Raw genomic sequence first — 12,359 nt, forward strand, 5'->3', positions numbered from 1 at the left:
AAAAAAAAAAAAAAAACAAAGTTTTTTTTTCGGTGAAATTGACAAAGTTTGTTTTTTGTGTACAGAGCAAGATCCAGATACAGAGAGAGTCTCAATAAGCAAACAATTAGACGAAGTCCTCAACATAGATGCACAAGATAAATTAAAGTTCAACTATGTAAGAGACATTCTCGAGATCTCCGGTTTCAATGCACCAGAGTCTCTCTCAATGTGGCAGTTAGATTACCAGCCGCTAGATCCATTAGTGTACGAAGAAGTAACAACGACAACAGGATGTATGTTCCAAGATCCAGAATGTTCGAGAAACGAAGAAGAAGGTGGTAACTGCAACCACTTGCTTCTCTTCGATCTTATCAACGAGGTCCTAATCGAAATCTACGAAAGGTCTTACCATTACTGTCCCAAACCATTATCGTCCCTATGCAAGATACATCCAATGCCGGTGGGGTATAGCGTTTTGAAAGAAGTTTGGGTTAGAATAAGCTGTTACTTGAGGTACAAGCCACACGACGAACAAGAATCGTTTGATAAAGTTATGAGTAGGGATTTGTCGAGAGATGATGGATGGATGGATTTGCAGTTCGAGAGTGAATGTGTTGGGATTGAAGTTGAAGATTTGATCTTCGAGGAGCTTCTAGAAGAATTGCTTGTATCAGTTTAAGAGGCATTTCAAGAATCATTTCTTGATTTTGGATTTTTTTTTTTGCTTGGAGTTTAAGGTACATAAACGAGAAAAAAATGGTGTTTGTATGAATTATTATTGTTGTTGTTTTGTGATAAAACTGTGTAGGGGAAATCATGTCTTAACATGAGTGAGGATTAAAAAAAAAACAACAGAACAATTTTGCAAGTTAGGTATATTGTATTGTATTCAAACATAGTGTGCAATATACTATGTATAAATAAAGCGTTTGTGCGAGATGTAAATAAAAGCCCGTCTAGCTCAGTTGGTAGAGCGCAAGGCTCTTAACCTTGTGGTCGTGGGTTCGAGCCCCACGGTGGGCGCTTATTTTTTTCAAGCAATTTTGGAATTCGTAGGAAAAGAATCTTGCAAGTGTTCATTTTAACTCTTGGCAACGTGTAAACCCCGAAACTACTACATTTAATCAGTTTTGTGTGTCTTGACGTAAGTTCTCAATCACGAGAAAAGAAAAGAAAAACACAATCCTTTCATATTAGATATAGATACTCTTTTGCTTTTTATAGAACAAGACTTATCGACACACTGCATGATTCCCATATGGATGGTTCTCCTGTTTTCAGCATTACTTTTTTGTAAATTGGAGACGTACGTGTGGTAAGAAAGGAGAGATTCGATTCTGAATACCCACATAGAACGGACAAGGTTGATCATAGACCCACTTTTAACATTGAGACCCCATCTTCAAGTTGAATCATCATCTTTTTTTGTGTACTCTCACTTCACCTTTTTACAAAAGTCATTGACGCCAAACTTTGGAACACTACTTTACTTTAGCAACATCTTGTTTTGTTTTTCTCCGAATTGGATAAACCAAAGTGATATATGTCTCTAAAATCGAAACTAATCTCATATGTTGATCAATGAGAGAATTAATGGAGGATGATTAATTAATAGAAAAAAAAATGACTGACAAGAAAGAGGTGTTAATTGTTTAGGAAATAAATTTTGCACTAAATTTATAATTTTCCTAATTTTAAAAGCAGTTAAAAGTCAAAGATTTTGTTAGATTTTCATGTAAACATAAAACACCTTTAATTTTTAACTTCTCCATTCTCAAAAATTATTTTTTTCTTCTGTTTTTATTGGAAAAGGGGTAAACTGAAACTATTGTTATTACTTTGAGGAACGATTATTTAGGAAGGTGATAAGAGTGGAGTACGATCGTCGACACGTGGACGGTCAATAAAATTCTGATATTGCCTATAAATAAGGAAGCTCTTCCGTTCATAAGTTTCATTCACTGATTGTTTTTGTAATTGAGCTCTTAAATTATAAATCATCTTTTCATAAAATTTTCTGAGATCTCTTCAAGAATTTTCTAGAGAAACATCATGTCTTGCTGTGGAGGAAACTGTGGTTGCGGATCTGCCTGCAAGTGCGGCAATGGTTGCGGAGGGTAATTTTTATTATCTTCTTCAAATCCCTAATCCTTGGTTTAGATCATAACACAATTTTAATTATGGTTAATTTGACATAAAATCTCTGTTTTTTTTTGTTTTTTGGGATTTGTATAGTTGCAAAATGTACCCAGACTTGGAGAACACCACCACCGAGACACTTGTCCTCGGCGTTGCTCCAGCTATGAGCTCTCAGCACGAGGCTTCCGGCGAGACTTTCGTCGCCGAGAATGATGCCTGCAAGTGCGGATCTGACTGCAAGTGCAACCCTTGCACCTGCAAATGAACAACTCCATATAAACCCTAAATAACCCTAATGTTATGTTAGGTGTTTGCTTTATATGTAATAAATTGGCTGACTTCGCTGGTAGTTTTACCGGGGGACGTTGGTCTTCTTTCTTCTTCTGTGTGTTTTTATGGTTTGGTGGTCATTGAGATATCTCTGTATGTTATGTCAATGTAACTTTTATAAACCAAAATTATTATGGGTTTTGTATTTGTGTCTTTGGATTGACAAGTTTCAGTTAGAAACTTTTAAAGTTTGCTTCTTTCTTCTTGCCCAGTACACGTTTAAGATCAAATCCCATGTCTGTGGTTACAAGCTTACTACACAACAAGATCAAACAATAATGAAATCACTTCACACATAATACACAAGTTCTTGCTACTGGAGACAAACAACTAAGGTGTTGTTGAAGCAGAAGAAACTGGCTTCTCAAGAATTCCTTCAGTGGCTCTTTTAAACAAGTTATGTACCTGTCTTGAGGTGAAACCGATCTTCTCTAAATCACTAAGCTGTTGAACATTCAGATAGTTTGTTAGTAGATGAAGACAAGTTAATCTTTTGGAGAAGATATAAGTAAGGGGAGAAGAATGATCGTATTACCGATTTTAAAGGGCTTGATCCTCTGAGTTCAGTAATGTAGTCAGCCATCTTATCTCCAATTCCCTGAGAACAAATTAGAAACAGAGCTATGTGTAAGTGAAACCAATATTGACAATGGAAGCAGACATTTTTTGAATTTGTGTTGCTGTTAGCACGGTTCACAAAAGTTACCTTTAACTCCATTAGCTCTTCTCTGTGTGTTCAAAAAAGAATAAATGAATGAAGAAGTTAGTGTGATCCTAAGGGTTATGGAAGCAGATGAAACTGGAGGCTATAATTACCTGTTGGCTGTGTTCAAGAAGTGAATGTACTCATTTATGAGAGAGGTCTGTGAAGCGAAAAACATTGCAGAAAGATCAGATTTCAATTTCTTGTCAACCTAGACCATGTTTTGAAAATGATGATACCTTTAAATTAGTGCTCCACGCATTGAACTTCTGGCAGGTGCCTTCCATCTGCCTATTCTCAGGGTTTGCAGAAAGAAAAGGTGTTTTTGGGGTCATTGACTTCAGAATAGGAGAGCTTCCATCTGCTGATTTTGGTTTTGCATTGGTGTCTATCGGAGACAGAGCTTCCCGAAGAGGACTCAGTTCAGTATATTTCTTCTCGAGTCCCAATTGGTTATCTGGAACAAGCGCAAACCAAGGTAAGGAGAAAAGGAAATGTCCAATTTTTTTGAATCAATAAATAGCTCAAGAAAGCCAACCTCTCAAGCTTGCTTCTGATACCGATAGATTCTCTTCGCCAGATGTGTCTCTCTCATCTTCTTTGGTTGGAGAAGCTAACTGCAGATTCTGTATAGGTTCCTGGATGTTCAAAGAACTCAATCACTTATAACTTATAAATTATATTAGACATGGAGCAACGACCTATATCAATGTTTAAAGACAGTGAATGCAGAAGAGCATACCCATAGATGTGAAGCAGCTAGAGTTTCCCCACCAAATAAGTTCCTTGCGGTCACAAATGCATCCCTGTGCATGCATAAAGTATGAGGGAAGTGGTTTTAAGATGTAGAAAACTTAAAAAACTAGACCACTAAAAGAAATACCTCTGTCCTGTGGCGGCAAGCTTAGCACTTTCTGCAATGGCTGATCTATGACAGACGGATTTCTTGACCGAACTTTGAAAAATTGAAGTTTGATTTGTACTTAGCAAGGGAGAACGTATCGCCATCATTCTATGTGTACTTTTCGTCTTGCCTTTTGATTCAAGCCAGGCTTGCAGTTTTGATTCCATATCTATCTTTACCTTGGGGGTCTCTACCTTGAGATTCAAAGAAACATTGTTTGAGATGTGCCTTGACCTTGCAGCCAAGCTAACAGTGCGAAGAGATTCTTGGTATTCTCCAGGATTCTAAAACATCAAAAACAAACAAATAGATTCATCACGTTAGCCACTAAGGATATCTTTAATCAAAGACTACACAAAAATTCTCCCTTTCCCTACCAGACATGCCACCATAAGAGCTCTACTTGTTCCTCCAAGTGAATCCTGCAGTATTCTAGTCAATTTGCTTTCCCTGTAAGGCACTCTTGGCAGGTTATTATTCAGTGCATAAACCACATTGGACAATGCAAATAATGACTGATTAATCTTGGCACTCTCTTGTAAACGGATTCCTTCATTGCCTGTCCTTCTATTGTCTTCGTTACCTGCATAAGCCATAGAGTTTTTTGTTAACACTGCAGAGAAGGACTTCTGATGTGTTCAAATACTTCAAAAGAATGGTAAAAGCATAACCTGCCAGATCAATGAGATTGATTTTTCCAGTAACAAACCCTTGTGAGGTTACTGAGATCACAAGCACTCCATGGCTTCTACTAGAGACATCATTTAAACCAGTGTGTGCAACTTTCCTTCGCTGAACACCAGACGAGTATGCCTCTTGAAACTCAGACATGGAATTAACTTGGACACTAGAAAGTCCCTTAAGATGAACTTGGCCATCTTTATCATCCCAAATAGCAATCTCGTTGGCTTTAACTTCTAGGAGATCCCAACATCTGTCCATGTAAACTTCATAATATGAAATCTCAGCTTTACTCCCTGTCTTCTCGCACATAGACAGAACGGTGGACATGGTCAATGGCATAAGACCTGGTAGCTCATCGAATCCCTGATTATAAAATGCAAAAAGAGCTCATGAAGAAGCAATTTACAGAAAACCTCAAAAGTAAGAAAGAGCTATCAATGTCTGTAACAGCCATTTCAGAGCTTAATATTACAAAGAAAAAGATTTGTATAAAATAAATCAGAAGCTAAGTAACCCAACATACCCCTAATCCAGATATTAAATCACTAAAAATCTCTCATTTCACCCAACCCTATCCTCTTCATACAGATAAAACAACACTGGTCACAAGTTCTTCAATTTCAACAAAAATTTAAACACAGAAATCCAAATTGGATAGTAACCCAAAATCCAAAAATTGTAGCTTAAACAGACCTGCATAGTAAAGGTCTTTCCGCTTCCGGTGGCTCCATAAGCAAGCACAGTAGCGTTGAAACCGTGAAAGATCCCTGCAATCAAAGGGCTTACTTCTCTATCGAAGATCTGCTTCACGTTATCATCATCTCCCCCGTAAAACGCATCCAACTGATAGGATTCGTTTCGGCTGCTCCAAAATTAACACCAAATCCATATTCAAAATTTCTAAAAGTAACAGTAAGTAAGAACCCAAAATTAAAAAAAAAGGAGAAAAAAGAGGATTACCAGGTATCTGGATCTTTGAGGTGAACTGTCACATGGCTAGAGTCGTCGGCATCGCCGTCGGTTACGGAAACGCAGGATCGTACTCCGTCACCACTCTCGTCGGATATTTCCCGGGGAAGAAAGGGACGAACCCTGAGAACGACCCTCACCTTCGAATTCGAAGACGAATCCAAAACTTTTGCTTTCGCTGGGTTTTTTTTCGAATCCATCTCTCTTTGTATGTTTTGAGAAAAAGAGAGAGAAAGGGAGATGAGAGATGAGATTTCAAAATTTGAGTGATCCCGTTGGTATGGTTTTTTAATAATTCGCTATGTTTATTTTTTTCAAAAAAGGCCTTTATTATTTATTGTTTATTCTACTTTCTCGGAATTTGGGCCTAATTTTGGGCCCATGTCACACTCAATTCATCGAGATCACTTTACTTACCCAAAATCGTCTTTTGTAGCCATGAGTTCAAATTCACTGGTGAATTTCGACCATTTATCCTTGAGTGAAAATTATACATGTGGGATTCTGGTCACATATAGCTTTATCCCGTTAGTTGTTTCGTTATCATTCCCTCCCATACAAGAGCGAGCGATCATCATGAACAACCCGCGTAATGTATACGCTTCATTCCCACAGCTTACGGCTCCCTTTACTCCCTCTCTTTTCGGTAACAAGTTCCCACTTAAACACACCCTTCTCTTCCTCTCCAACTTTGCATTCCTTCCAACAACTTTCTTTGGGATCTGACATTGTGAGACCTCAAACCACTACCCGACCGAAAACGTTATGAATCTAACAACTAAAACCTGCACTTAACCAAACTATGAGTGATACTGATGCAGTAATAACATTTGCTTCAGGACATACAGTGCAATCAAAACACTAGGCTATGATCAAGACAGACACTGTCATCAATTTTATGCTTGAGATAGATGCATTCTCACGTTTTCGAACAGTCACAACTCGGAAGAACCCTATATTTGAAGAACAAAAACTACAGCGTCTCTGTGCCATGTGCTATCAAGTCCCTTTTGTAAACAATCTTGCACAAACAGAGCCGAAGAGAGAACATCAACAGATTTAACAATAAGTGGTAAAAAAAGAGTGAAAATTCAACATTATAAGACTGTGACATTACAGGTCAAACTAACCTCAATCAAGATCTGTCAAATGATAAAAACCTTGAACCACTCCGCATGTTATTCAGATATACCTGCACATCGAAACATAACAAAGTAAAAAAATAAAGGGAGACGAATTTGAAATATTTGCTAATTGAGGGGGAACCAAGTTGTAATCATGAAAACCATTAAAAAGAACCAAAATTTAAAAAAATACCCAAATGATCAATCTAACGAACATAGTAACAAGAGAGAATTCAATCGAAGCCTCACCGGAATAACAAAAGCCAAAGTTTTGCCAGACCCAGTTCTCGCAGCACCGAGAATATCTCTTCCATGAGGTATGGCAGCTCTCTGTACATCAGTCATATCGACGTACTTCGCATCTTTCAACCCTCTTTTCCGATATCGGCAACTGAGCAAACTTCCTTACGCCTGCGCAACGCGACAAAACGGTACCGTTTTTGCCGTCTTCGAACTTTCCAATCTTGGCGTCTTTAGGAAGAGATATTCTCGGTGCTGTTTAAGTTAAGTGGATTTGATCCTGAATCAGGTTTCTGGGATTCGATCCACTGGTTCAGAAGATTGATCTCCTCGACTTCATTGAGACGCATCTCCTTCTTCATTCCCCTGCCCCCTGGTCTTCTTAGGTCTTCCTATCTTTAACACAAAACTAGAGCTCCAGAGAAGTAAAAGCTAACGATTTGAGAACGCTAGAATTTGCGGGAGGTAAGAAAAAATTAGGGTTTTAAGATTTGACAGAGAATCACATGAAGAAGACGACGTTGTTGCAGCCAATTCAAGGGTTTAACGATAACGATGTGTTTTTTTTTTCAATTTAAAAAAACAAAAGTAAGCCCATTAAGGAGTAGTTTAGGCCCAATAACTAGGCGTTTTCTTTACATGTTTTTTCTTGTTTTTAAATCACTTTTTTTTTTTAATTATATTATTCAAAATTAAACAAGTTTGAGAGCTAAGTATGGTGTTAGTCTCAAAACTAACCAGCTATGACATTTTCCGCAACAGATTACAATGATGCGTCTTTGCCTTTTATTTATTTTTTTTTTTTTGTAAGGCTAAAGTGATGTATTTGATATGATATTATGATGTAAGCTATCCCTTAATTATATATGCTTTGATTTTTTGTTTTTTTGTAACCGGACCGTAACCAGACCGTAACCGTATAAAATGGTTAAAAACCGTAAATATATAGTTAAATTATATTAACCATAACCGTTAATTAACCGTAACCGTATCAAAACTGTTGATTAACCGCATAGTTAAACCGTAATTTATTAATCGTAACAGTTTTAAATACATAATAAAATATATTAATAATTATTTATTTAATATAAATCATATGATATATAGAAATATGAGTATCCTAAAAAATATTAAGTATAAATAAATAATATCAGTTATATTATATCATCAAATAATATCAACCGTATCATATTATCAAATAACTGTAATTGTATATAACCGTAACCGCTTCAACCAAAACCGTATTTAACCGTCACCGTTTAATAAACGATTATGGTTAATGTTAAACAAAATTTCTAACCGTAATCAGTAGTTAAAAAATTGTAATCGTGATAACCATAACCGTGGTTTTGTCTAGATTGTGGTCAAATTTAACTAACCGATTTTACTTATGAAAAAAAGAAATTACTAAACCGTTAAAAGATAAAGGAAAATCACAAACGGCTATGCTTATGGGAAAAAAAATATGGAAAATTTTATCTGCGTTAATTTTAAGCTGCTTGAGGAAAAAGAGAAATTCACACTACGTAATTAATTGGGGCTTAAACTAACCGAACTCTACAATGTTGCTAACTATAATCCGGTTTATCTTCCCTTTTTTACTCAATTTTATAATCCGTTTTTCATTGGGTTTTTAATTTATGAGAAGCCCATTTTAGAAGTTATGCGAGATAAAAGCTAATATAGTCAAGTGGTAAAATATTATTTGCAACTCTTTCTTTTTTTGTTAGACAATTGTAAACATAGTAAACGACTTGTCTGACATCTGGACATGCAGAGATAGTCAGAGACTGACTAACAGCATTTTTAATTGATCAAGAACAAATTAAAAGTATATTATGACTGATTAAAAAATCAATTGTAAACATACAGTATATAAATAAAGACTGTACAGAGATATTTAACAATAGATATATATATATATAATAAAGATTAAGATCATATACAAAAGACCTGAATAAAAAAAAGTTGTATATTAATATACAAGTTAGCTGTATTTTGCTGTATTAATATAACAATATTTTGTTCTGTTTTTAAAAGGGAACAATTATTATGTTTAAATAGATCGTGTGAGAGAGTTAAAGAACTCAGAGAGGCTATGACACTTTTTTAGTTAGAAAGATTTTACTAATCAAATCCAGTAAAGGTCATAATTCACATTGTTTCTGTGATTGATGGAAGCCATGAATTCAGTAGGTGGCTTTATTGAGGAAGAAATTGATGGGAAAACGTTTTTCTCATACAATTCCTTAACGGCCACCATCTCCGGTGAAGACATACCTCTTTTCCTCTGTCCCCTCTTACGTGTCAAAACTCACAGTTTGAAGAATCCGAAGGTTAATTCTGATGACGATGGCTTTCTCCGGTTTGATATCCCCCGTGACTTCCCTAGCGCTGATCAGCAAGTCCAATATATCCTTGGTTCTCATAAACACGGTCTTATATGTAAGCTCCCTGTTGTCCCTCTCTTTTGGTCCAACAATAAAGAACCTAACGGTGACGACTTCTGTTGTACTGCTTGCAAAATCTCAAATCTTGGCACAAGCTACTATTTCTGTCTCACATGTGAGAACCAATTCCACAAAGAATGCGTCGAGTCTCCTCTTGAAATCAAACACCCTTCTTATCCTTTTCAATCTCTCCAGTTTTACAGTTCTCCCTTTGCCCTTGTGAATTGTATCTGTTGTGATATAAGTTTCCAAGACATGATTTATCATTCTCCTACTTACAAACTGAGTATGCATCCCGTTTGTGCCATGAAACCAGTCCCTTTCGTTATAGACCACACAAAAAGACATCCCCACCCTCTCACTTTTTTCCCCAGGCAAGCTTTCTTACCTTGCAATGTTTGCGGCCTGATCAAAGAACCTATTCTCACCTATGTCTGTGTTCGATGTGACTTTGTAGTCCATCAAGATTGTGTCTATTTCCCGCATGTCATAAAGATATGTCGCCACCACCACCGTATCTCTTTCACCTCTTCTCTTCCATCCGGAAAATGGAATTGCGGAGTCTGTCGTCGAGAGGTTGTCAATCATTACGGTGCGTACTCTTGCAATAAGTGTGGTGATTATTTTGTTCATACAAGATGTGCACTGCGAAAAGACGTGTGGGATGGAGAAGATCTCGAGGAAGTACCTGAAGAACCTGAGGTATATGTTGAGCCATACGAGACAATAGCTGATGGAATGATTCTCCATTTTTCTCATGATCATCATCATCTAAGACTCGAGGTCAGTACTAGAGTTTACGATGAAAGCAAGTTTTGTCAAGCTTGCATCCTTCCAATATACGAGGGTACTTACTATTCATGTATTGATCAGTGTGAATTCATCCTACACGAAGCATGCGCAAATGCCCCTAGAAAGAAACAACATGCTTTGCATCCTCACCCACTTACGCTTGAGGTCGTCAGCAAGGGATATGACTATTACAGAGGAGAGAACTACTTCGACTGTCGCGCTTGTAGGCGTGACAGTTGTGGTTTTGTCTATGATAATCAGGGTTTCACACTTGATTTGCGTTGTGCCTCGGTCTCGGAACCATTTGAATATCAAGGCCACGAGCATCCCTTATTCCTAGCCTTGAAGCCAGATGAAGAAAAAGCGTCGATATGTCAAATCTGCCAAGAAGATGGTGACGGAAATAATTATATCAGAAAACTAAATTGCATCGAATGCAAATATATAATATGTTTCAGGTGTGCGACCTTACCATACAAGGCAAAGTATAAGCATGACAAACATTTCCTAACATTTCGGGAAGGGAAAAAGGGAAGTAACCAAATAGACTGGTGTGAGGTATGTGAAAGAAAAGTAGTATACTCAAGAAAAGGTGGGTTCTATGCGTGCGGTGACTGCTGCACCACTCTCCATGTTGATTGCTTGCTTGGGGGAGACCCATATATGCTGAAACCTGGTCATATTGTAATGACTTATAGGTCGGACATTCATATTCTTCCCAACAATACCATGACTAGACCATTCTGCCATCGTCATAAAGAAGACCGTTGTCCACACAAAGTAGTTTTCAAATGGCATGACATGACATTTTGTTCTTACAGTTGTTCGATGAAATAAATGTCATCACCACCAGTTGATTTGCCATCTTCATTGTCTCTTATCCGCTATACTCACTCCCCATTTGCTTGTCTATGTTTTGTAAATCTTTTTCTTCTATTAGAACGCAATGTAATACTTTTGGTTTCCTTTTGTTCGATCTCACCTTTTGTCTGTTCATCAGTTTCTATATGGATTATGTTTTCACTGTGATTTTGGTATCATCTAATTTATCATTATCCTATGCTTTGAAATTTTGAATGGTGCGTGTGGTTATGTTTCTAAGGAGTCGGTGAGTATGTTCTTGTTACACTACTGATATCATTGTCTGATATAAAACCCCAAGGTCTCAGGTGCTCAACAAAACAGAGTTTTATCAATATATAATTATAAACCAAGTAATACCCTAACCATCCATTATCTTTCTAATGACATTTCTTAATCCTCTATTCTGTATGACCCAAACAAACACCATATACATCAACGGCTCTCGCTTTAAAATCCTCCAGGAAGAGTGGTATCGTAATGATCCGACGGTTCAAAATAATCGAGAGTGTACGATGGTTAACGCAATTAGCCTAATAGTGCCGTTTGAGGTTAAAACTTTTGTTTCCAACGTTAACCCTTCTTCTTCTACTTTTAACGTCCGTTAAATCTCTCTTGTTACCAATTTACAGTTATCGTTTGGTTTTAAGATAAACCGGCTGTTCTCGTTTTTTATTTTGGAAAAAATAGTCACATTAATTTGTGCCACAACTCAACCGAGAATAAAGAATTCACTGTCATAATATTTTCTTCGAATATAAAAATATTTATCTTAATAAATGACTAGTCGAAATAAAAACAAAAACATTGACTAGTCACATTTGAGTCGGTTTGGAATGAACCGGCCGGTTCAGTTTAACGGCGATGAACAGTACGTACTAACGTCGGCGGAAGAAGTATTCGTTACAATTTAACCTTTTTTTTTTTTTTGCGTTTTTTGTTTGCATTAGTCTCTCTCTCTCTCTCATTCTCTCCTCTCGTCTCTCTTCTCTCTCTCTCTCGTTCAACGGGCAAAGTTTTTTTCGAATAAAGTTTTGGTTTTTTTTTTTTCTTCTAACGTTACCCTTTTCCCCTTCTTCTTCTTCTTCCTCACGAATTCGCCCATCTCTCTATCTCGATGAGCTCCAGTTCGATTCCTGCGGCTTGTTCACCGATAAAGGTCAGTTTTCCCCCCCCCCCCC

At 37.0% G+C, this 12,359-nt stretch overlaps 5 protein-coding genes, 1 long non-coding RNA gene and 1 other non-coding gene across 9 annotated transcripts in view; 5 read left to right on the plus strand and 2 right to left on the minus strand.

Moving 5' to 3' along the window:
• The window catches only part of LOC104708913 (protein TRM32-like), a 3,148-nt gene extending 2,314 nt beyond the window's left edge, over positions 1-834 (plus strand). The window contains exon 4 of the mRNA XM_019229204.1: positions 72-834. Within this exon, the coding sequence (XP_019084749.1) occupies positions 72-661 (590 nt within the window). The 3' untranslated portion in view covers positions 662-834. The remainder of the gene's footprint in view (positions 1-71) is intronic.
• Positions 933-1,005, plus strand: TRNAK-CUU. Its single transcript has one exon. It is a non-coding gene; the product is annotated as a tRNA-Lys (tRNA).
• On the plus strand, positions 1,929-2,633 carry LOC104708915 (metallothionein-like protein 2B). The gene is made up of 2 exons (XM_010425571.2): positions 1,929-2,099; positions 2,218-2,633. Exons 1-2 carry the CDS (start codon positions 2,035-2,037, stop codon positions 2,384-2,386), a joined length of 234 nt encoding a protein of 77 aa, XP_010423873.1. The 5' UTR covers positions 1,929-2,034; the 3' UTR covers positions 2,387-2,633.
• On the minus strand, positions 2,199-5,980 carry LOC104708914 (kinesin-like protein KIN-10B). 2 transcript variants are annotated; one of them, XM_010425570.2, is made up of 12 exons: positions 5,703-5,980; positions 5,436-5,604; positions 4,730-5,105; positions 4,436-4,641; positions 4,038-4,342; positions 3,897-3,960; positions 3,693-3,792; positions 3,394-3,611; positions 3,268-3,314; positions 3,158-3,179; positions 2,987-3,049; positions 2,199-2,895 (listed from the first exon to the last, which is right to left on the minus strand). In XM_010425570.2, the coding sequence occupies exons 1-12, from the start codon at positions 5,909-5,911 to the stop codon at positions 2,782-2,784; spliced, it is 1,893 nt and encodes a 630-aa protein (XP_010423872.1). In that variant the 5' UTR covers positions 5,912-5,980; the 3' UTR covers positions 2,199-2,781. The 2 variants fall into 2 exon arrangements, with proteins under 2 accessions (XP_010423872.1, XP_019084584.1); XM_019229039.1 differs by lacking the exons at positions 2,199-2,895; positions 2,987-3,049; positions 3,158-3,179 and having other exon boundaries at positions 3,264-3,314.
• LOC104708916 lies at positions 6,146-7,587 on the minus strand. The gene is made up of 3 exons (XR_754888.2): positions 7,085-7,587; positions 6,842-6,903; positions 6,146-6,732 (listed from the first exon to the last, which is right to left on the minus strand). It is a non-coding gene; the product is annotated as an uncharacterized LOC104708916 (long non-coding RNA).
• Positions 9,162-11,287, plus strand: LOC104708917. Its single transcript, XM_019229075.1, has one exon. The coding sequence runs from the start codon at positions 9,250-9,252 to the stop codon at positions 11,152-11,154; it is 1,905 nt and encodes a 634-aa protein (XP_019084620.1). The 5' UTR covers positions 9,162-9,249; the 3' UTR covers positions 11,155-11,287.
• LOC104708918 overlaps positions 12,180-12,359 on the plus strand; it is a 3,756-nt gene continuing 3,576 nt past the window's right edge. For both annotated transcript variants that reach the window (XR_754889.2, XM_010425574.2), the window contains exon 1: positions 12,180-12,337. Coding sequence is in view for 1 of the 2 variants with exons in the window: in XM_010425574.2 (XP_010423876.1) it covers positions 12,296-12,337 (42 nt within the window). In the remaining variant the exon portion in view is untranslated. The remainder of the gene's footprint in view (positions 12,338-12,359) is intronic.

This window comes from Camelina sativa, chromosome 8 (assembly GCF_000633955.1).
Source record: "Camelina sativa cultivar DH55 chromosome 8, Cs, whole genome shotgun sequence".
NCBI classification, from domain to species: domain Eukaryota; kingdom Viridiplantae; phylum Streptophyta; class Magnoliopsida; order Brassicales; family Brassicaceae; genus Camelina; species Camelina sativa.